We start from the raw sequence: 23540 nt of genomic DNA, 5'->3' as shown, positions 1-23540 counted from the left end.
AACCTTAGTTCCAGGCAGATCTTCGACCCCTGGCATTTTCCCTCGGTCTCGGCGAGGCATTCTGAATATCCGTCCGCCACCCAATGCAGCGCGTCAACTTGTAATGAGGTCATTGTTATGCTGAGTGTTCTCGTCTGTCCGGGGCCACATATGCTAGAAAGGCATGGATTGCGAGGGCCTTCAACCGGTGCTTGCCGTCTACACGATCTTCTTGCATCCATAATTGCTCGCCTCGAGAATGCGCATGCGGCCAGGCCATGTGAGAATGTCCTAGGATCGGCGATGGGGGGCACCTAGTCAGTGAAGCTTGGGGTGTACTCTACATTGTGGATTGGAGGACCAAGAGGCTCATTGCTTCTGAGCAAACGGGGTCCACAGGAAGTAGCGCGCACCGGATTCGCCATGGGGCAAAAGCAACATTGCTGTTTCGCGGAATACCGATGGAGCCTGGGGCGCAACGCGCTGCACGAGGCTGGCTGCGAACATCCTGAGGCTGGCATTCCATCTGCAAAATGAGGTGATTGAGTGGGCCACGCTGTATATTGCATCCATATTGTGGCGTCGCTGTACGCAGGCGGTATAGCACGACAGCTCGTGTTGCGGTGGGGGGAGGCGAAGGAGAAAGCGTGAGGTTTGGACGGTGTCGATGAGCCCCGGTTTTCTCGACAAGGGTAAGGTGCACGAAAACCGTGTCGCATTCGGGTCCGCTTATGTAAGTAGAGCTCCATGTGGCTCACCAAAATTAGACAGACGCCTAACCACCCAGGGCCGGACGCTCATGTCCGCCTATCCGGGCTGCCACGCTTCCACATCCGCTTTGCTTTCACAAGCGTTGTCTGAGTTGACGAGCGTTGGGGCCGCTGGGCTGCCTGTCAGCTGCTGGCGAGAAACTTGCTTTGCGCCATCAAACGTCGTCAGCCTGCCCCAAGTAAGCCACCGCCCATCATCACTCACGCCCCACTTACAATCGCCAATCATTCGCCTTGTCACCCCTCTATCATGTTCTTTTGCGCCACTGACATCCGCAATTGAGTCTTTTTATCCTACTACGCAACCCATTCGGGATTGCTGTTGGATCCCTCGTTCCCTAGTTGTGACAGATCCCGCCAACCTGTTCCCCAATGCATATTACAGCAATCGTCGTGAGTGTGGTGTGTCCACAGCGTGTAGGCGGCACTCCCGGTTGCCGTCTGCAATTAGTATAGGGCGTCCCATCCGACCTTGCACGGTGGATAGTGCCCCATCGAGGCATTGGCGACCATCGGGCTTATGCCGCTACGAACCAAAGCACCGGAATCCCGGGTCCAATATCTCTGCCAGCTCATCTGCTAGAGAGCCCTCGTTTCGACGCATCACGCCTCGCCTAGTCATTCATCAGGCACAGGTTGCACCATCGTAGCCTCTTTGTGATCTGCTTTTCTTGGGCCGTTGGCTGCCAACGCGACACAAGATGCATACGTGTCGCAAAGTCTAGATTTCTAGCTGCTCGGACAACGCTCTTTAATCCATCTAGTTCACTCGTTCAGCTCGCCATGTTGGATCTGCAGGAATTGTTCGCCGAAAGCGGATCGTCATTGTGGGGTAACCAGCTTTTCCAAGCAGCTAGCAACATGACTGCAGGTACCCCGGAAATCTCAACATTACCCGTACGGACCGCACAAATGACGGTTTTCATATTCGCAATATTGGCAGGTTAGAGCTAGTGTGCGGCCCTGTTCCCTCCACCATGTCTCTGCAGTCTTCACTACGGGTTACCGTCCAAATCGATTTTGATCGGCAGCCGGCGTCGTGGCTTCTGTGCAGCATGCATGGCCATGTATACTAAATCCCGAAAGTCACTCCCTTGACACTATCTTGTGGGTCTCCAAGGCTCACGGGACGGCCCAGCGCCATCGCCCCCATTCACTGACACGCCTCTGCATTCGGCGACAAGAGCGAAGTATGACTACCGACATGCTCTTCACGCCGCTGGACGCCTCACCAAGACAATCCGGTCAACGACGCGGGGACAATCTGCCGACAAAATGATGAAAAATGGAACGGATATGGAGTCGAGTCCCGTGGATGTCTCTCTTTGGACAGGTCGTCTGCCCTCCGTTAATCTACATACCTGTTTGTACAGTATTCACCGAGGCGGTCCACTTACCGGAGACCGCAACATTAGGCTATTCGGCACTGGAAATTGCTCAAAATACTGCCCTCACAGTCTGTTCACAATTGTTGGACTCGTCGTTCAGTGGTATCACTCTGAATTGCTAGCCGGTGTGAGGAGTACGGGCATGTCCGATGAACACATCATGCTTGCCCACCGCCATAGTCTACGCATCATCACGGAGTTTGCGATGCAGACACAGTGACACTCGTATCCAAATTCATGTGGGACACAGCTGCGCCCGGGACAGCCATTGTTGCACATGACCGGTATCCAAGAACCAGTGGACCTAGGACACCACCTCAAGAGAATAGACCGCCGGTCACTGTGCGGCTTTTAAACAATTAGGTCCGTGCGAACTGCAAGCGACTCATTGTTTCTTCGGCTGTGTCAAGAACACGTCTCAGTTACCAGGATTTTACGGTAGCGAACGAACCTGCCGAGCAGTTTGTCAAGCAGTCCATCTTTCAGCTGCCAAAATACCATGCCTCCCTCAGGCGTCCTGGGTAGCAAGCCGATGAAGGGCCGTAAGCGCTGTCCTTGTTCTTTTTCACGGCAAGATCAACTAGTCTCCGCACCTTACTCTAGTCCAGCTTTAGCAGTTCAAGCAGCCAAACCAAGGCAAACAGCCTCCAGGCAGGTGGAACTCCGTCGTGGTAAACAGGCTTAGTCAAGAGTATGACGGGAAATAGACGTGCAGTCGCATGGAACGTCAGAGCACATCCAGCCGCGATCGTCAATGTGACCGCGTTGATCTAGCGGTCGTAAGCCACAGGCGCCCCTTATGCTGGTGCCAAGCTGACAGCGTGGTCGCGCAATTAAGGTTGGAGGATCCCTTTCCCGGGCCGCCGTCACCCGATGTTAGGCTGCAGGGTGATGGCAGCGGCGCGAATCGTTACTCAAAATTCACATAGTACTACGGCTAAACCAAATACAAGCGTCGCATGCACGACCCTTACCCCTTCATACATCCTTCCAACGCATGCAACCTGCATGCACTGATTTTGCACCAGGTTTCGAAAACTTCGTGTGCGCCTCTAACTACCGGAGGCCCATAAATGGAAATTGATTACTGTCCGAGTTTACCTGTCACCCGCATTGGGCTGTTATGCCGAAGATCACAGCGCTAACTCATTTCCATCCGGCGAACATGGCAATCCCAAGGCGTGACTATCTGACAGTGACTACGTAAAACACATGCTACCAGTCTTGGTGGGATTGAATAAGTCTGTGCGTCGATGGGGTGCAATGGAGCCGCATTGCGCAGCTTTGTTCTCATAGGATCGCCTACACATGCTACCGCAGTGTCCAAGCCTTTGAGCAAGTGCTCGGGCACCTGGATGCCGCTGAAGCATGTAAAGAAAAAATTATCATTCTGCCACCGGCCCAGCAGTGATCGGCGTGATTTCTGACATCCTAAACGTCTTAGGGGTTGCCAGTGTATGAACCCCCGCATCCCAGCTATGTTACCTTTGATGAACCGCCGACAACACTGAGAAACCTCTGCCCGTTGACCTAAGTTTGCAATGGCTACAACACCGGACCAACACTGTGCTGCCGTTGACGATACATTCGGTCCCTATGCTGGCCCTCACTGCCGTGGAGGGTTCGATTTTACTCTTCTCTTTTCTGAGATCTTCCTCTCCATAATACCTATTTCGTTATTAATTAGCATTATACCCTTCGTCGCATTCCGTCTTTTAAGAACACCAACCAAAGTTTCAAGATCTTCTTTACTATACACAAAACTGGTATGAGTCTCTTCCCACCGTAGCCTTCGCTTGTCTAATAAGTTCGTTGCAGATAGCATGGGCTGTATTCGCTGGCTTCGAGCTTGCCCTTCTTGTTGTATGGACAGGTCGGCATAGAACGAATCATCGTGCCGAGTTAGCCTCTGCTGCCCTCAGCTTCGTCGGTGCAGTCCTCTTCGGAGTCTTCTCCTTCTTCGAGCATCTGCGCTCGATACGCCCGTCATTTTTGTTGACCGTATACCTCCTGTTCACCTCCGTCTTCGATATCCAACGCTCCCGTAGCTACGCACTCTCCCCCGATTTGGACCTCGTAGCAACAGTTTTTGCTTCGCGACTTGGTGTGAAAGTGTTCTTGGCAATAGTCGAGGCTCGGGACAAGCGACGTCTTCTGCTCCCAGAGTTCGCCGACTGCCCACCAGAGGCCACAAGCGGTGTGTACAGGCGTACCACTTTCTGGTGGCTCAATGACCTGTTCAAGAGTGGCTTTTCCAAAGCGCTGGCAGTGGAAGATCTCTTTCAGTTGGATAAGCATCTACGAACCGACTATCTACATGAACTTCTAGGTTCAGCATGGGATAAAAGTAAGTTGAAGGACTGCGTACTTATCCGACATGCCAGCTAACAACATGTTCTCACAGAGACCATTGTCGGACCTCATTCACTTTTTGCAACAACATTGCAGAACCTCAAATGGCCCATACTTGCCGTCGTCCCGCCTCGACTATGCCTGATTGGCTTCAATTTCTGCCAGCCTTTCCTCATCAACCGAGCTGTCAAATTTTCTCAAGATCCTGCGACGGCACAAACCAAGAATATCGGCTATGGGCTGATTGGCGCATACATCCTTGTCTTCATTGGCATCGCGGTAAGTGGATTAGTGAGATCGCAGATCATAGAAGGATTCAGCTGATGTTTTGCAAAGATTTCCACCGGCCAGTACATGCATCTCACATTCCGGTTCATTACACAGATGCGAGGCGGTCTTATTGCCATGTTGTACGGCAAAGCGACGGATATTGCGTTGACTGATGTGGATACTGCTTCCTCCCTCACGCTTATGAGCGCTGATGTTGAGCGCATCGTGACTGGTATGGAGACTGGCCACGAGATATGGTCAAATGCACTCGAAATTGCATTGGCAATGTACCTCCTACAGCAGCAGTTGGGTGCGGCGTGTGCGATCCCTATAGGTGTTGCCGTTCGTGAGTAGCTCTTGACGAAATTGCCCATGTTTGCGCTAATCTCTACAACAGTATCTCTTCTTGGTTCTATCGCCGTCACGAGCCTGATCATGGAACGCCAAGCGCTCTGGCTCGAAGGCATAGAGCGTCGCATTGCAGCTACAAACGGAATGCTCAACTCCATGAAGGGTGTGAAGATGGGTGGTCTTACCGAAGTGCTGCGAGAAGACCTCCAAAGACTGAGAGTGGATGAACTGAACATATCCAAGAAGTTCAGAAAACTCCTCATTTGGACCATGGGCTTCTGTAAGTTATTACCTTCCAGTACTCGGATGCTTCGATCTAACTTACAGCAGCCTACATATCTCCGATAGTGTCACCAATCTTGGCTTTCGCAGTGTTCTCAATCATTGCCAAGAACAAGGATGGCGGGGGCAGTCTGGATACCGCGACAGTCTTCACGTCGCTCTCTCTTTTCACACTGCTCACAGAACCCCTCGGCTCGCTTATCATGGCGCTTTCGTCGCTCATGGGAGGTGTAGGGTCATTCCAAAGAATACAAGAATTTCTTACGATAGCTCCGCGAGATGAAAAACGGAAGTTTCCTTCCTATCGTGGTGGAAGCCTTACTTTGGTTTCGGAGTTAGAAAGCGGTTCGGACAAAGGCTCTGAGTCTTCTCAGAAGAGCCGCTGCTCTGTTGAGTTCAAGGAGCCCAGTTCTCTTGGCTCCCAAGCCATCGTTATCGAGAACGGGTACTTCGGATGGGACCCGATCAAGCAGCCTGCTGGTACCTTGCAGGATATCGACATGATCGTCCCGCGAGGGAAGATTACCATGGTCGTGGGTCCTGTCGGTTGCGGCAAGTCAACCCTGCTCAAGGCAGCGTTGGGTGAGCTGCCGGTTATGGGGGGCACCCTGCAGGTCTCTTCCTTGCGGATCGCCCTGTGTGACCAAAGTGCATGGCACGTGAACGGCACAGTGCAGGAGAGCATTATCGGTGTTTCAGAGTTTGATCAGCGATGGTATTCGTCGGTTGTACGAAGCTGCGCGTTAGATGAAGATCTACGGCAGCTACCTCAGGGTGATCAAACTCAGATCGGCAGCAAGGGTATTGCATTGAGCGGAGGTCAGAGCCAGCGCATTGTAAGGCACCCCACCACCATTCCCGCCTTCCACACCCTCAAGTTACTGACTATGCTTTTTTCAGGCTCTTGCGCGAGCAGTGTATGCACAGAAGGATATCATCATCCTTGATGACTGCCTTAGCGGCCTTGACGGTCAGACTGAGACTCGCATCTGGCACAGTCTCTTTGGCAACGAGGGACTGTTGAAGCGTTGCAGGACGACTGTTCTTATCGCATCATCGTCAGCAAAGCGAGTGCCATATGCCGACCACATTGTCTCTCTCGACAAGAACGGCAAGATTGCAGAACAAGGCTCATTCGAAAATCTCAACACCTCAGGCGGTTACGTGTCAGGTTTTGATCTCGCACTCGCCGACTGGAACTACCGGCCTGGGAAGCATGATTACGAGGCTCCACCTCGCTACACTGAGCGTCAAATCGACAACAGCAATCGCACTGAAGACGATGTTCAAGCAGAGGCAAACCGCCGCACAGGAGATACTGCTATCTACTTCTACTACATCAACTCGGTGGGCTGGATACCGACAATCATCTTCATGGGTTCCATTATCATCTTCATCTTTGGCATCTCATTTCCGTCGATATGGGTGAAGATGTGGGCGGAATACAATGATTCTCACCCAAATGAACGACTCGGATACTGGTTGGGCATCTACGCCATGTTTGGCGGGTTAGCGCTCTTCTTCCTCATTGTCAGTTGCTGGCAGCTCATCATCACGATGGTTCCCCGTTCCGGCGTCGCATTCCACAAGAAGCTTCTGGATACGGTTCTTGGGTAAGTTGCAGGTGATACAATTGATAATACCCCACATACTAACAAAGAAAAGATCGCCCATGTCCTTTTTCTCCACTACCGACACAGGAGTCACACTCAACCGTTTCAGCCAAGATCTCATGCTCATTGACATGGAATTGCCGGTGGCGGCGCTGAACACCTTTGCCAGTAAGTTGTCCTTCCGCTCCAGATTCCAATGGACAATGTACTAATGGCGTCGCAGCATTCGTCATGTGCATTGGTCAGATGGCTATCATCGCCGTTGCCTCGCCTTACGCTGCCGTCTCTTTCCCTGTTGTGGGAATCAGTGTCTACTTCATTCAAAAGTTCTACCTTCGCACGTCGCGCCAACTTCGTTTCCTGGATCTGGAGGCCAAGTCGCCGCTCTACACTCAGTTCACTGAGATACTAGAGGGACTGGCTACGATTCGCGCATTTGGATGGCAAAGCTTTGTCGAGGAGAAGGCGAAGGCATTGCTTGATCTCAGCCAGCGCCCCTTCTACCTTCTCTTCGCTGTCCAGCGTTGGTTGACACTCGTGCTTGACTTGGTTGTTGCAGCGGTGGCCACCATACTCATCGTGCTTGTCGTTACACTTCGTGGAAAGTTGAGCGCAGGATACGTCGGAGTCGCCTTACTCAACGTCGTCCTCTTCTCGCAGAGCATTAAATTACTCATCTCTTTCTGGACTCAACTCGAGACGCACATTGGTAGTGTCGCAAGGATCAAGAACTTCACCACCGAATCCCTCGCTGAAGACCATGACGACGAAGATTGCATTCCCCCATCCAACTGGCCGAGCGCTGGGAAGATCGAGTTCCAGAGCATTGAAGCATGTCACCGGTAAGTTCGGTTCCTACTATCAGCCCAGCTCTGTCGCTAACATTCATAGACCCGGTGAGCCAGTCATCTCCGACTTCTCCCTGTCTATCAAGCCCGGGGAGAAAGTAGCCATCGTCGGTCGCACCGGCAGCGGCAAGTCCTCGCTTGTCCTCTCCCTTTTCCGAATGATCGAGCTCTCATCGGGCAACATTACTCTCGATTCGCTCCCTCTCACGCGCATCCCGCGCCAAACAATCCGCAGCCGGCTCATCGGCCTGCCACAAGATGCGTACCTGCTTCCGGGCTCCATCCGTCTCAATGCCGACCCTTTGAAGCAGTCCAGCGACAAAGCCATCATGGCCGTGCTCAAGGATGTGCTGCTCTGGGACATTATCGTCGCAAAGGGTGACGTCGACAAGTACGCGCACCCCCTTGACGTCGAAGTTGAGGACCTGCATTTCTCGCATGGCCAGCGTCAGCTCTTCTGCCTCGCGCGCGCCATGTTGCGCAAGGACAAGGCTACTGTCGTCATCATGGATGAGGCTACTAGTAACCTCGATGCCACGACCGATGCACATGTCCAGCGTCTTCTCCGCTCAAACTTCCCCCACCATACACTCATATCCGTTGCGCACAAGCTTGACACCATCCTTGACTTTGACAAGGTCGTCGTCATGAACAAGGGTCAGCTTGTTGAGTACGGTGCGCCGTACAAGTTGCTGGAGCGCCAAGGGAGCTGGTTCAAGAGTCTGTATGAGGATGTTGCTAGGAGGGAGGAGGCGGAGGATGGTCTGGAAATTGTGAATTGATGAACACATGTATGTGACAAAAAGGGAAAAATATCAAATACTTTAATGTATGTTATGATTCTTATTTACACGCAGCATTTTGGTAACGAATTTCTTTTGGTTTCAGACTTAGAGTTGAGTGCACGTGAACTTCTACATCACGCACGTGATCACATGCGCGGACATTTGTTTTGTCATCTCGTCTTTTGGTGGTGTGTATCGTGGTATATCAGAAAATCATTCAAGTTTCAGTTTTACATAGTTCTACTTGGATGTCCTTAATGTATACAGTATCTCCCATCTTGTGTCTAATATTTCTGCTGATGCCCTTAACCTCATTCTGTAAGGGTGAGGCAGGCGTCACGCACAGAGAGACATTCTGGTTGAACAAGCTCGGTTCAGAAATGGAAAAAATAGCAGACAGCCTCTCTAATAGAGAGAGAGAGAGCCTATTCTAAGTATATAGTGCAGGGAGAAGATTGGGTTAGGCCGAAAGAGGACTAGTACGTAAGGAAGAGCTCCGTCCTTACACTCCTCAAGCGGCATGTGAGACCGTCACAAATACCGTCTGCCCCTGACGGCTCTCGAACTCTGTGGCCAACCAGTTCCGCATGGAGGCAAGGAGATTCTCCGGGTTGCTGCTTGGAGTATGAAAGGTAATGATGTCGGACCTGATGTCACGAGAGGCAACGAGCAGTAATCTCAGAACTTATGAAGAAGTTTGATTTGTGTGCTACGTACAGCACTCAAGTGTAAATACAAGACGTTGCGTGAAGAAAAGAAGTGGAGAGTTCCACCCAAGAAAGATACATAGCGGAAGAAAGCTCGTGTGATGTCATACGGTTGTCGAGGCAGTGGCATACTGTCGAGGATAGTACATTGCACTGTTGCGATAGGAGCGTGCGGATTGGAGACAGGAGCGTACGGGTTAAGAGCAGGAGCGCATGGGTCAGAGGCAGGAGTGTCAAGGGGACCACGGTGGTTACCGTGACACCTGATATACACGATACGGATGTGCTGAAGGTTGGTGCATCTGAAAATCCTCTCAAGACCGTACTTGGTGCATACATGTCGTAGAGACAGTACCCTCCTTTCTCTGGCGCACACAGGGTCGGTCGCCTCCAACTCAATCATCTGCCTGTCACCCCACATCGAGGCCGTGATGCTGCCAATATGCATAGTGAAAGTGACCTCCCTGAGTGAAGGAAGCATTGACGCCAGGTCCAAGAAAAGGTTAGATCTGCGGCTGCCGGTGACCCCAGAGAACCAATGGAAGCCTGTCAATTCTAGTTTCACGATGTTTTCATGGAGTCCTGGAATGTCTGGGGATTGCAATAGTTGGCCCATGTAGAAAACGTCAGTTGTGGATGGAACCCTAAAGAACAGTTCCTTCAGATAGGGAAGAATAGTTTGCTGCCACTGTCTACTCTGGCTGGGGTCAGCTTGGGGAGCCTCCCGTTCAGCAGTTATGTCGGCCATAAAGGATCCTTAATATCTCTTGTGTTAGCTGATGAACGTATATTTCACATATTTGATTTTCAAGTTACATACCGGTACATAGTCTGCTCCAAATGGCAGCATCTGCGCCAGCGGGAACAGGAAGAGACGGTTGAGTGGTGCCGCCATTCTGAAGTGGTCGGGCAGTGTTGCCATTCTGAGGCGCTGAAGCAGCCACCATAGACCCCTGCTGTGGATTTTGAAGATTACCTGTCGGATCGAAGGCGTCTGCGGAACCATTCAATTGGTCTGGAGCTGATGTCAGTATGCATTCAGATACATCAGGGAGGGCATAGACTTACATCCATAGGTTCTTGATGCAGAACTTGGGAGATTACCAGAAGTATTATTATTGACAATTCCCGGCATTTCGGATTCGATAATAGGTTTTCTATACTGGTATTTGCGGTGAGTGTTGAGAGATATTGGCCAGTGTTAAGCTGTGGATGTCGAGTATGTAGAAAGAGTTCGAGTCTGGGGCGGAAGAAGGGGCTTATATATCGTGAGAATTGGTCACCAAGATATCCCACTCTTGTCTGCCATTTTCTGCGCGCAAACTTGGTGTTTGCTCAAGTTCAGAAAGAAATCAAGTGGGACAGGGGTTATGTGAAAGACAGACTGCCAAGGCTATTGGCGGTGCAAGAGCTTCAGCTATGCGCAAGAGACACGGAAGCAGCGGGATAGTATTGGTTGATTCTCTACCATCGTGTGATTCATACAATCTCGGGGTCTTGGTTGCGAACGTAACATTCACGCGACGCGGTCAGGACACTGCATTAGGACATTGGGAACAACGGTCATGTGGGGGTAGTTCTCATTGTTGTGTGTAACCCCTCAATTTTCTCATACACACGGGGTCCTCAGACGCTACCGACATAGGCGGTGTGGAAATCTGAGTGTTGGTATCAACCACTGACCATAGCAAACGCGCGGTAAGAGCGCTAAGCTTACTGAACTCCTTGTTTCGGAGAGTGAACTGAGGTGACGATTCCGCTACTATTTGCGCACAATAGTCCATGACCATACTGCCAATTCGATATGACCAGTAGCTCCCGTGAAATTCACATGCTGCTGCCTCACCGCCCTCTCCTCGGGCTTCCCGTTTTCTAGTAGCACAACATCGCTGCAGAAATGCAGATTGATCCAGTGCGCAATGTCCTCAAATGCATCATATGTCACCGCCTGGCCGGGTCGGATTTCGCAACGCATCATGAACTTTTTGAGTTTTGAAAGACGCTTGAGCGTTGGTAGTCCCCATTGCCACATTACAGTCACCTTGCCGTTCGGATAACCATCTGTTGTTCCCGTGGGAGGTTCTTCGAAAAAGGGCATAACAGCGTCTGAGTCAACTGTTATGCTCAGCTCACGGAGATTCCTGCAGGTTTGGAACAGGCTAGGCTGCACGAAGGACGAGTTTTGGACTGGGCGAGTGATCTGGGGGAAAGCAAGAGACTTGACACACTTGCGGGTCTTCGAGTATTCTAGGAACCAGTTTAGTATATCGGCATCTGCGTCAGACTGCAGGATGAATCGTGTGTTGGCAACGAGTATAGGTACCAGCTCTGCATAGACTTGCTTGTTGGCGAAAGTGATGCCAGGGAAGCAATTTGCTATTGGTATGCAATGGAGGCAAGGTTGCTCAGTGTTGAGTGTGTTACCGATGGCCCGGATGCTGTGGGTACGGGCTTTATCAACATCGATCTCTTGGGAAAAAGAGACTGCAATGTAAGCATAGATCGCATTGCGGATTTCCCCGGGCAAATTAAGGAATAGATGTTTGTGTTTAGGACGAACGGAGAGTTGAGTGAGGGAGAACGCAAGTGATTCCATCGCTGGACTGGTTGAGTCGGTTGAGTCGGTTGAGCTGTAGAATGGTTCTCTAGTGGAAGTTCCTGTAGACTAGTGTAAGCTAATATATGAGGTAGCGAAGTGCTTGCTCTTGCGTAAATTGCTGTTAGTAAGTAACGTGATAGCTGCGCTATCCCTCCAAGCACTGACGTCGTGTTTCATAGTATAGTCAGCTGAGTGACCGTTCCCGAATGATTATGTCGACCTTCCTGGGCAACTTGCGATCGCAAGCCTATTACCTCTGGAACTGTGGCGATTGCAATTTGCGATTTCACTCAACTACTTACACATAGTCTATAATTCACTTGGTTCCTATACTACAGCTATAGCAATACTAATATTACACGACGAAAAGTAGGTAATCTTGCGAGCCAGAAGTTGTCGCATCAACACCGAAAAGTGTTTTGCTGTCAGCTTTAACAAACAAGGAATTAGTTAGTAAACATAGAGAACTCAATTTCAATGCTACTGTCACTACATCTACTCCAACCCAGGTTGACCGCAAATATGAGGATACAGGCTAAGCTGATTCTACTGACTACTACTGAGTCTATTTCCAGCCCGAACTGATCTCAAAATGAGCATTCAGGCTATCCTTTTTCCCCTGAGGGAACTGTGTTGAGGTAGAACTTTGGTTGTAGTGGATACAATGCCAGGCTGCCGTGATTCTACTGAAAGAACTATGTTGTTCATGTCCACTGACTGTGTAAATATAGCCAAATGAGCAAATGGCCCCATTATATCCTGATCAATCAGACGACTCTTTCTGCGCCAAGCGCTCTGAAGGGCGAAATATTTTGACTGGCAGGATTGGGGCTGAGGCTGAGGTGGGGTTGTGTCGGACGATGTCGTGAAGCATAAACTGAGGCGGAAGATGCTTACGTAAACAAGGCCGCCGACGCGACACCTGGCGTTCCACGCCTGGACTCGATATCAATATGGGCGTTTCACAGCCCTTACGACATCGCCTGCATTATGGAATGGCTTGCGTACTATATGTACAGACCTCGTCTTCTTCTTGATTCTGGCTAATAACAGCGACTAACTCACATGCCTATGTGCCGCTTTCGGCAACCTGATCGGCCGTCTTACACATCTACTCGGGATTATTCGTGTCTGCAATATCCCCTTTCTCCCCATCGCTCCTCACACCGTATTAGTGGAAGCCGTTGCAATGGCTGTGCCTTTGGAATCGCCGCGCAACTCTATCGAGTACTGCGAGACATTCGCAGAAGGAGAGACGCTTCTCCCACCCCTAGAACCGGTCCACAGCCCGCCGCCAGTCGCTCGCAAGAAGCCATGGGCGCTATTTGCATTCCTTATTTGCGCCATGATCACCGTCGTTGATATGGGTGTCTTCATCGCCAACCCGCCTCAGACGCGTATATTCGAAGCGAACATATGTCTCAAGTACTACCGCGAAGCCGACCCTTCCGTGATACCCGCGGATGGAATCATACCTGAGAAGCTCTGCAAAGTAGATAGGGTACAGCAGCGACTGGCCAGCATCTTCGGCTGGCAGGACATGTTTGATGCTCTGCCAGGCATATTCTTAGCAGTACCTTACGGGGCCTTGGCTGATCGGGTGGGCAGGAAGTGGGTCTTCATAGCCAGTCTGGCGGGCTTACTGCTGAGTTTTGCCTGGGGACTGATGATTTGTGAGTAGGCCGAGGAGATGGGCATAGGATTCAGTACTGACACACAAGCAGGCTATTTCACCTCTCTTCCCTTGCAATTGACCTGGTTCTCGAGCGCCTTCCTTGTCATCGGCGGCGGCCCCATGGTAGCCATAGCGATCGGTATCACCATGATGTCCGACATCGCGCCCCCCGAAAAGCGAACTACCATCTTCCTATACGTGACAGCCTGCGTTCTTGTCTCAGAGATGGTGGCACCCATTTTGGCTGCGCGACTGATGGAGAGTGGGGATTGGCTGCCACTTATGCTGGCTATGGGAATACAGGTCTCTGGTGCAATGATCGCATTGTTCTTACCGGAAACATTGCACCTGCGCGATCTCCCGGAGCCCAAAGATAGAGATTTGCAAACTTTTGAGCTCCAGCCGACAACCAGCGACTTTCACTGGCGCTCGCAGATACGCAACTTCCAAGCCACGGTCCACTTCCTTAGAGATGATTGGACAGTAGCACTGGTCGTTTTCACATTCTTGATTCATAGACTGGGCAGACAAGCCATGGGTCTCCTCGTTCGCTACGCCTCGAAACGCTACACCTGGGAGATCAAGAAGGCGGCGTACCTGACCTCGTTTCGTGCAGGTACAAATCTTGTTGTAGTGGCAACCATTCTTCCACTGGTCAACTACATCCTCTTGAAAAGACTCCGGCTTCCGAGCCACTGGGCCGACTGTTATCTTGCACGTGGCTCCATCATTTTGACCACTATTTCCTTCTTGATCATGGGTGTTGCCGCACAGCCTGGTCTTCTGATCATTGGCCTTCTTGTCTTTAACATGGGTACCGGTTATAGTGCCGCTATGCGCTCTGTTTCCATTCACGTCATTGGCGGTCAATCGAGCCCAAACGTGGGTAAGCTGATGAGCACACTTGCCATGGCTGAGGCCATTGGCTCAATGGTTGCTGGACCGCTGTTGAACGAGCTCTTCGAGATTGGTATGGACATGGGCAGTGCATGGCTTGGGCTGCCTTTCCTGGGTTCTGTTGTTGTATTCGCCTTCATGACTGTGGCGACATTTGCCATCGACGTGAAGGACAAGGAGCCTGCTTACATTGAAGTGCACAGTGAGGACGATGATATTTTCGATGAGGAAAGGCCGACAGCTATGCTCGAGCGTGAGGATATCACTAGAAGCAGAAATCCCCTGTGATAGAATAGTTGAACTGCAATTACATGCCCCAATAACTTATCATAACATCAATACTCCAACGTTGGCTATACTTCAGGCGAAGTGCAGGAGCGTTGCGGGCGACCATGGGTGCGTCTTGCCGCACATAAGCGAACAGTCACTGTAAAGCCTCAAGAGCGAAGAAGGCGGCTCAAGCAATGCGACAGCCGCTTAGAGCGGTGGCTTTTGCTCGACATCTTTGCCATTTGACTACAACCATACCGCAGGCCGTGCTTCACTGCCGCTGCTTTTGCTACATGCCGTCAACAAGTCTTTAGCACTGCTATGCTAAGTTGGTCCCACCCTCTTACCACTCTACTTCTGCAATCGATAGTTTTATTCTGCCGTCACGATGCTTGCCCGTGCGAATAGCGACGCAGGTACTCGTCTTCGTCGCTCCAAATCTACATCGACGGTCCACAAGCGTCCTACATCTGTCACTGACTCCTTGGATCTGGATGCAGTCAAGCAGCAAGCCTTGGCTGCTGCTACAGCTGCTTTCGCACGAGCACAACTCCAAGATGTAGCAGACCACAGCGGGAAACGTAACTCTGAAGTCTCCAGATCCAAGAGCAATACCAGCCGCAAGTCTCTCATGTCGCAAGGTAGCCACTTTCCACCGCGCGAGTCAAGTTTGCGTTCCACGCAGCGACCAAAGGTTCAAGAGAATACACGCAGTCAATTTCGGTCACAGGCTTCAGAAGCGGATACGGAACAGAACACCGAGCAGTTTCCGCCCTTCTATCCTACTCCTACCGTCGAGGGGTCATCTCCACCACCCCGGCAATTATCTACACAGCCTTCCATCACCTTTAGCGAAAGTGCCAGGCCCAGCTCCCAGCCAAAACCTCTTCGGCCGAATGCTTCAACCTCGATCACCTCGCAGCAGATACGGAAGGCACGATCCATGTATTATGCAAGCAGTGTGCAGACAGGATCGCCTATAGCACGGCCGCCCGCGAAGTATCTTACCACACCACCTACAGTCGGGATCATTCCAATATCGGAACCATCGCCTGTATATGTACCGAATCGTACTCTTGGGCCGTCCCCCCTGGCCGGTCCGCGCCTACCTGTCACCGTTGGACTCGACGCTACATTAGATAAGGCGCGAGATGACTACCTGCAAGGTTTCCAACAGAAGGCGATCAAGCATAAACCTTCAATGTTCTTAGCACCCTTCAAGAAGAGACAGGACAAGGGGAAGGAAAAGGGAAAGCGGACCTTATCCGGCGCGCAATCTATCTGTGCGAGCAGTCAGCACACGCCTGACGATTCAACGACAGACCTCACATTGAACGACTTCGTCCCACCGCAGGACATCAAAGAGAAGCGGTCATTTTCTGGATCTTTGAAGAGCAAAATTCGGAAAGTTTTCCGGCGAACGTCAGCGAAGTCGGCCAATCTTCCTGTTCAACAGATCGATGCCAGTCGAGACTACTTCCACACTGCACGTATCGGACCACCATCAGTGGATGAGACATATGCTATACCGCCACCTGATCAGGAGACATTGCAGCGCATCCGCGCCCGTACTCCATCTAGTGAAGGGAATCGCCCCGTCTATCTACGATCTGGATCTCGAAGCAACAGCACTGGAAGTGGACGCAGTAACCGTAGTCTTCATAGTGAAGTACACGTACCGCATGTACCCACATCTCGGGTGACGAGCTGGGGAACTTCTTCAACCGAAGATACACTGACGCAAAGAGCCATGAAGCGGATGACTGTCATCCACGAATCCAAAGACAGTATCGGTAGCGAAGCAGACCGTATCGCCTCTGCGATAGCAGTAAGGAGGAAGTCTATGCCTCTTCCACCACTCGCTTCTTTCCGTGATCCCATGCCCATGGAAAGCCTTGTGGAAGAGGTACCTACACCCATCGACGCCAAACGCGTCTTCTCTGCGTTGATGCGAGAAATGGGAACATCCAAGCCATCTCAAACATCAGCAGGCCTCATCGAAGGAACACCAGGCGCGGAAAGCGATGTCTTTGAGTCGAGTACGACAAAACTTCAGGTTCAGACGCGAGAACTACACTCCAGTTGCAGTCGCCATCTTCGAAGCAGTACCGAACTAGAACAGCGACCACCATCTCGCCGACCCGCTACAGCTCAAAGTACTCAAAGTAAGACCAGCACAATCAAGTCTCTTGGCAGGGCGATAAGGTCCACCATTCGCACCGTGACACCCAGACAACACTCGTCTCCTGATCCTGATGTCACCGCGAATGTAGACGACGCCAATAACATCAACAAACATGATGAAAATACTCCTTCGAATGTGGCTACATCTGACTCTGAGGACGGCGGCGATACAAGTGATGATGCTGATAAGGATCATACAACTCAAATATTCACTCCCTCGGCTTCGCAGATTGAAAAGCGCGTTGAGAGGGCAAAAGATCGCTGGAACAACTCTCTTGATGAGGCCGAGCACCTCCAGTTCCCCCGTGAGACAAGTAAAATTTACGACATCACAACTTTTGATCAGCAAACTCGAAAAACACAGCAATCTAGCGTTGAAGGGAGCCAAGCAGCATCATTAGATACCGGTACGGTGCAGACTCAAATTGCTCACGGATTACCAGAATCACCGAAAGTCCAGGGGTCGCCAGTTCCTCAAGCTTCGATGACACCAATGTCACCCAGCATATATTCGCGCAACACCGATGGCGTCAGTATACTTCCCAACGACAGCGTCATGTCTTTTAATGGCCCAAACGATCTGGATAGATCGCATGATGGCGGCTCGGCTGTGATTCTCACATCCCATTCTGTACGAAGCTACGTGGTAGGAACCCCCTCGCCGCGTCAACGTGGGCCAGATTGTGCTAGTCGTGATTGGAGGGCTTGGCTTTCCCATGAAATTTCAGGTATGGAACTCACCAGTCAGGAGGATCTCCGGATCGATGATCAATACACAACACCCTCGAAGAGAGGTCAAGACTCCGCAGGCACTTCATTTACTGAGCAGGATGACACGACTGTAGTTCTGCAAGCATCTCACAACACCAATACACCCAGAGCAGATATTGAACCAATAGCGAGTATCAAAGTGCCTCATGTGGACGATGATCAGCCAGATCTGGACCACCAACCCCAAAACGGTGCCTTGGGAGGGACACCGGTCTCCAAGGGACACAAACCGCGCATTGATAGTTTAAAGGAAGACGCTGTCAGCTACAGCCCCACAGTGAGAGCATACGGAAGTATTGAGTCGCGCAGAAAATCTCAAATAGGCTCCGCACGGCTTTCCAATGCAGAGTCTTCGCCTTCAATATCGAGATGCCGCGTTTCCACTTCGCGTTTAGGCTTTGAGACGCCAAAATCTCCCGCAATGAATGATCGTTTTCCTTTTCTAGACACTGGTCGACGCTCAAGTAGCAACAGCTTATGTTCCCGAAATTCGAAATCGGCCACTGAAAGCGTCGCTTCCTTGAAATCTTTGAAATCTTTCAAGTCAACGCCCGGCGCAAGGCTCAACGCCGACATCTCAGCTCCTTCAACGGATGAAACGTCGAGACGCGCTCCCACAACAGCGTTGAAGAGAAGTGACGCGCAGCTAAAGAGGAAGGAGAACATCACACCACCGATTTCGCGCGATCAGAGGCAGCCTGCCGCATCACCTCTGGGTGTTACACCTCGAACAAATTCGCAGCAGCTATTATGCTCGTCACCCTTGAACCGCAATTCATCATACGCCGACCAGAACATCGCGAAGACACCTGAGATGAACGCTACAAAATTGCAACAAGATCCAAATGCGACACCACTACGTCCGCGAGTACGCGTGAAAATGCGGCCCGTTTCTCCCGAGAAGCTCGCCCGACGACCAAGAAGCGCTTTTGACTTGCGCGGTACGAATGGTCTCGGAGGACTCAATGCAGCACCGCAACATGCTAGTGCAGGCGTGCGACAGCCAACATTGCATGTCAAAACCTCGTCAAGTTCTCTAGCCATGACTAAAGAACCAATTCCAGATGCGTTGGAAAGAGTCATCGACAGTGTGATTGATGGCGATCGTAGCGGGAGCGTTACCCCAGGACAGCGAATGGCCGACCGCTTTCTGAAGGAGCGGGAGAAAACACCTGTGCCGGAAGGCAGTGTTGGGAAGAGAGGCGGGCTGGTTTTGGTAAGGGAAGATACGCCTGCGTTCTTGTGATATCGAAGCTTAGTTTAAGTGGGGATACAGTACGAAGATTGATTTCTGGTATGAATATCGAGACATGAGGTTAACGTCTTGTTGGTGGGAGTGGTTCCCACACCGGATATTGGAAGTATGGGTTGCTTGGATATCACGTTTGTTTCTGTTCTGGATGACTACTTGGTACAGTATATGGCCCGTATTGTAGCTGCGTAGTATCAATCTGAACAACGTATTCTTATATGGTCAGGAGTCACATCAAGCAATAGTGTGACCGATCCACGAAGGCATGCTCGCAACTATATACACACAATATTTGCAAACCATAACAATCTACTCAATGCTTTTCGCAAGTGTAAGTTCCTGAATGAAATCTCGTCAAACTTGTTCATTTCATTGACCCTCAATTTATTTGGGAAGCAAAAGGCGATCTCAGAGTGCGAGGTGAAGGATCCGGAAGATAAACCCGGCTGACGTCACATCTGGTCACTGTTGGATCTCCGATTGCACAACATCACCATGATTCATACAGTACAACTGATCGGCCCGCATCTTCCATCCGCTTCCAGCATCCTTCCCAAAGATCCGGCTATTCCGGGCTAGCGCATAGCCAGCATGGCAACGCATATCGATGACAAGACGTCACCTGGCGCAAAGCTTCTCCAAGACATCGTCAACACACACGCATCCTGTACACCTTTGCCCTTGGGACGAGATAGCGGTACCGAAATATACAGACAGCGCAGTCAAGAACAAGAGAAGATGCAGAATCCAACCTTGAAGAGATGGGCATCCGGCACCCACGCATCCAACCCAAGGCGAACGTCAAATGGGTACATGTCGATCGAGGAATATGGGCTGATTGGAAACATGAGAACATGTGCAATGGTTGCAACAGATGGAGGTATCGACTACATGTGTTGGCCGCACTTCGACTCGCCCTCGGTGTTTTGCCGGATCCTGGACAAGAATAAGGGTGGGCATTTTACTATAGGCCCCACAAGCGACGAGCTTTGTACCACCAAACAGCACTATCTGCCCGCAAGCAACATCCTCCAAACACGTTACCTGAAAGAAGATGGTGTCATGAACGTCGTGGACTTCTTTCCCCGGCCAAACAACAAGACCTATGATGTGTCATACCATACCAACGTAATCGCAAGCAATCATACTGGAAATGTACCCGAACGTCCGGACTTGCACAAGTGGTTAGTCAGGCGAGTGGAATGTATGCGGGGCATAGTTGATGTGAATGTGGAAGTATTCCCTGCATTCAACTATGCACAAGACAACCATACTACCGAGATTTGCGTCTTGGACAAGGCTGCAGGGGGCAGTTGCCTGCAACGGGTGAGTTTCACATCCAAAGACCTTGCTCTGGAATTGAATGCAACAATCGACTGCGGGGACGAACAAGAAAGTGCTTGCCCAAATGTGGTTTTCGAGAAGACGCCACAGTCACAGGGCTTGGGTGATGGGGTCACGGCGTCCTTTACGTTGTATGAAGGCCAGGCCGTGTCGTTCATCCTGCGCGATGCAGCTGATCACAGCCCGGATATCATTGAATCTGCACAAGTCAACGAGTTGCAATTGAACACCCAGAAATTCTGGGCTAGGTGGATTCAACAGAGTAAATACAAGGGCCGATGGGAAGAAGTAGTGACGAGGAGTTTGCTGATTCTCAAGATGTTGACCTTTGAGCCTAGTGGAGCAATCGTTGCTGCGCCAACTTTCTCTCTCCCAGAAGCATTTGGCGGAGCGAGGAACTGGGATTATAGGTACTCATGGGTACGAGATGCGTCTTTTACCATCTACATTCTGTTACGCATGGGCTTCAGTCATGAAGCTGAGGCGTACATTAGCTATATCTTCCAACGCGTCAAGGAAGCCAAAGAACGGGGCGGTCAACTTCCCATCATGTTCAGTATAACCGGAAACCACGATTTACCCGAGATCGAGCTTCCACTGGAGGGTTACAGAGGAAGTAAACCCGTCCGTATTGGCAACGGTGCTGCATTGCACACCCAGCTCGACATCTACGGAGAATTGATGGACGGTATCTACCTGGCAAACAGGTTCGGCCGACCCGTCTCATACGACCATTGGCTTTCGGTCCGTGAGATAGCGGATTATGTCTGCACTATTTGGGATCAACCGGACCAATCGATTTGGGAAGTGCGGAACAAGCAGCAGAATTTTGTTTACAGCAAAATAATGTTGTGGGTAGCGCTCGACCGTGCATTGCGCCTTGCAGACAAGCGGAGTTTCCCATGCCCAAACCGAGCAGAGTGGTATCGCGTCCGCGACATAATCTACGAAGAAGTCATGGAAAAGGGGTACAACTCGGAACTCGAGTGTTTCGTGCAAAGCTACGAATCAAATGATGTGCTGGATTCGGCTGTGCTAATTGCACCGCTGGTCTTTTTCATCTCTCCGACAGACCCTCGGTTCCTGAAGACGCTCGACCGCATCCTGAAGCCGCCTGAGAAAGGCGGTCTGACAAGCACGGGCTTGGTGTACAGGTACAATCACACCAAGAGTGACGACGGCGTAGGAGGATTGGAAGGGGCCTTTTCAATGTGCACCTTTTGGTTGGTAGAAGCGTTGACCAGGGTATGCGCTAATGTCTCCAAACTATTGTTTTTCTATTGCTTTTGCTAACGTTCGCAGGCCGGCGCGTATGATGACAAGTATCTGATACAGGCCGTGACGATCTTTGAGAATATGTTGAGCTTTGGGAATCACCTGCATATTTTCTCAGAAGAGATTGCGCGCTCTGGTGAGCAACTGGGCAACACACCTCAGGCTTTCAGTCATCTGGCGCTGATCTCGGCGGCGTTCAATCTCGACAAGACGTTGAGTCAGCGGCGGTCGTGAAGCGTATCGCGAGTATGAAGGATATCGGCGATGGAAGCACAAAGACCCCGCACCCCCCCTTCTCGGGACAAAAAGGAGCACTGGCGCCTATGCGATGTTTATAACAGTATAGCACCTGTGCCGGTCCAAAATGAACACGTGCATGCGATATGAAGCATCCGACACGAAAACTTTATTCATGCACCAGGGCTTTTTTTTTTCTGCGTGGTGGGTGTGAAGGGCGCGTCAGCTATAGATATCACGTTAGCAGGAGAATAAAAGGATGCGACGTGTTCTAGAAGTGCAGGCTAGGCCAAAGACGCAGTGAAGATCATCAACTAACAACGTCATTACAAGTATTCCCCAGCTTCAAAACTGCTAGCCAGGGTTCAAGCGACGCCTGGAATGCGTGGCGCTACGGAACGCCCCTGACGACGACGACGCGCACTGACTGGGTAATCTCCCTCTTTCTGCGCAACTTCCAAGACTGGCCCATCTCCTGTCGACAGCACACCCCAACCATTGCCAGCGGGCATGACATAGCACACCTCACCTTTATCCACTCCCTACAGTCTACTGCTTGTTTTGTTTCCGCTCGTCCCGCATCATCTCCCGCGCTACATCAGATTACACTACGAATAACGTCATTGAGCAATTCCTTCATCAGCGCATCGCAAACCACGAATCTCTGCCAACAATCACAAACATGTCGCTCACTCCTTCCTCATCCTGCTCCCGCGCATCGAGCCTTTCAGTCATTGACGAGAACCATGAAATGACTTTCCCTCCTGCTGAGCTCCTAGTCCGCGACTTTGGCTGGCCAGCCGTCTCACCTCGCTATCGCGGCGACCACACACCTGAAAGCAACCCCGACTGGGACCACGACCCGTTGGAGTGCGAAGAAGCCAAAGCAGAGGCATTCGAGAAGATGGAGAAGAGCTACGCGCTATACATGGCCAACCTAGGGAAACGTGTACCTACGCAGAAGAAGAAGGCGGCTCCTTGGGCACGTTTTCTACCTTGGACGCGTTGAACGCCTTCACCCACACGACTGCCCAATCGAAACATACAATGTCGACATAGGCAGTGGTGCGAGGAAGCGGGGAAGAGAGATGTGTGTGCGACAAAAACGTTGCACTGCATTGTGCATTAACGCCCATCTCGAAGAGTTTGATTTATCCGTTTGAAAAGCACAAAGCAAAAAAGATACACAAGATACCCATTTATTATGAAGGAAAGAAAATGTAGGAAGGAGTGGAATAGGAACAGGAAAAGCTGCAGCAACAGGGCCATCTTACCTGCCGCATGACCCTGGTCCCGCGCCCGATTTGGCATTGCGGGATTCCAGATCCGACATAGCCGAGCGAGCCACGGGGACGAAGGAAGGTGCGGGGCTTGATGCATGGTCGCCTGTCTGCCAAAACCCAACCCAACTTTGATACCCGATCTTTGTCGGTTTCCTATGTTTTTCTTGAAGAAAAGCTTTGCGCTTGTTTTGATGCTCTTTCCGCGCGAATATCTCGTTTGGCCTTATCTTGTTATTTGTATACCCCAGTTTAGATTCCAATCAGTTCACGCTCGAGCGACAAGTAATAATTACTAATACATCTTTGACTTTCTGTATATGAACAATGGGGGCCGTCTAACGTAAGTGGCCTGCGGTGGGGTTGCGGCGCAGTTTCCATGTCTCGGGAATCTTGATCCTGTCGCCTGGC

General features: G+C 51.0%; 7 protein-coding genes across 7 annotated transcripts; 5 read left to right on the top strand and 2 right to left on the bottom strand.

Moving 5' to 3' along the window:
• Positions 1–3678: 3678 nt before the first annotated feature.
• Positions 3679–8635, top strand: PtrM4_023130 (MdlB, ABC-type multidrug transport system, ATPase and permease component; the record flags this gene model as incomplete). The annotated part of the gene is made up of 10 exons (XM_001932097.2): positions 3679–3903; positions 3956–4484; positions 4542–4768; positions 4826–5105; positions 5157–5390; positions 5441–6228; positions 6293–7005; positions 7058–7173; positions 7229–7847; positions 7897–8635. The coding sequence occupies 10 exons, from the start codon at positions 3679–3681 to the stop codon at positions 8633–8635; spliced, it is 4470 nt and encodes a 1489-aa protein (XP_001932132.1).
• Positions 8636–9316: 681 nt separating this feature from the next.
• PtrM4_023120 (uncharacterized protein) lies at positions 9317–10480 on the bottom strand (the record flags this gene model as incomplete). The annotated part of the gene is made up of 3 exons (XM_001932096.2): positions 9317–10101; positions 10166–10360; positions 10414–10480. The coding sequence occupies 3 exons, from the start codon at positions 10478–10480 to the stop codon at positions 9317–9319; spliced, it is 1047 nt and encodes a 348-aa protein (XP_001932131.2).
• A 627-nt stretch (positions 10481–11107) lies between these two features.
• On the bottom strand, positions 11108–11941 carry PtrM4_023110 (uncharacterized protein; the record flags this gene model as incomplete). Its single annotated transcript, XM_066103554.1, has 1 exon — positions 11108–11941. The coding sequence occupies one exon, from the start codon at positions 11939–11941 to the stop codon at positions 11108–11110; it is 834 nt and encodes a 277-aa protein (XP_065965756.1).
• Positions 11942–13133: 1192 nt separating this feature from the next.
• On the top strand, positions 13134–14804 carry PtrM4_023100 (ProP, Permease major facilitator superfamily; the record flags this gene model as incomplete). Its single annotated transcript, XM_001932095.1, has 2 exons — positions 13134–13617; positions 13669–14804. 2 exons carry the CDS (start codon positions 13134–13136, stop codon positions 14802–14804), a joined length of 1620 nt encoding a protein of 539 aa, XP_001932130.1.
• A 370-nt stretch (positions 14805–15174) lies between these two features.
• PtrM4_023090 (uncharacterized protein) lies at positions 15175–18987 on the top strand (the record flags this gene model as incomplete). The annotated part of the gene is made up of 2 exons (XM_066103553.1): positions 15175–15856; positions 16109–18987. 2 exons carry the CDS (start codon positions 15175–15177, stop codon positions 18985–18987), a joined length of 3561 nt encoding a protein of 1186 aa, XP_065965755.1.
• A 597-nt stretch (positions 18988–19584) lies between these two features.
• Positions 19585–21846, top strand: PtrM4_023080 (SGA1, Glucoamylase and related glycosyl hydrolase; the record flags this gene model as incomplete). The annotated part of the gene is made up of 2 exons (XM_001932093.1): positions 19585–21582; positions 21640–21846. The coding sequence occupies 2 exons, from the start codon at positions 19585–19587 to the stop codon at positions 21844–21846; spliced, it is 2205 nt and encodes a 734-aa protein (XP_001932128.1).
• Positions 21847–22531: 685 nt separating this feature from the next.
• Positions 22532–22858, top strand: PtrM4_023070 (uncharacterized protein; the record flags this gene model as incomplete). Its single annotated transcript, XM_001932092.2, has 1 exon — positions 22532–22858. One exon carries the CDS (start codon positions 22532–22534, stop codon positions 22856–22858), a length of 327 nt encoding a protein of 108 aa, XP_001932127.1.
• Between the last annotated feature and the right edge of the window lie 682 nt (positions 22859–23540).

The sequence above is a fragment of the Pyrenophora tritici-repentis genome, chromosome 1 (assembly GCF_003171515.1).
Source record: "Pyrenophora tritici-repentis strain M4 chromosome 1, whole genome shotgun sequence".
NCBI classification, from domain to species: Eukaryota; Fungi; Ascomycota; class Dothideomycetes; order Pleosporales; family Pleosporaceae; genus Pyrenophora; species Pyrenophora tritici-repentis.
The sequence above is the reverse complement of the archived record's forward strand: the minus strand, read 5'-3'. Positions and strand labels throughout refer to the sequence as shown.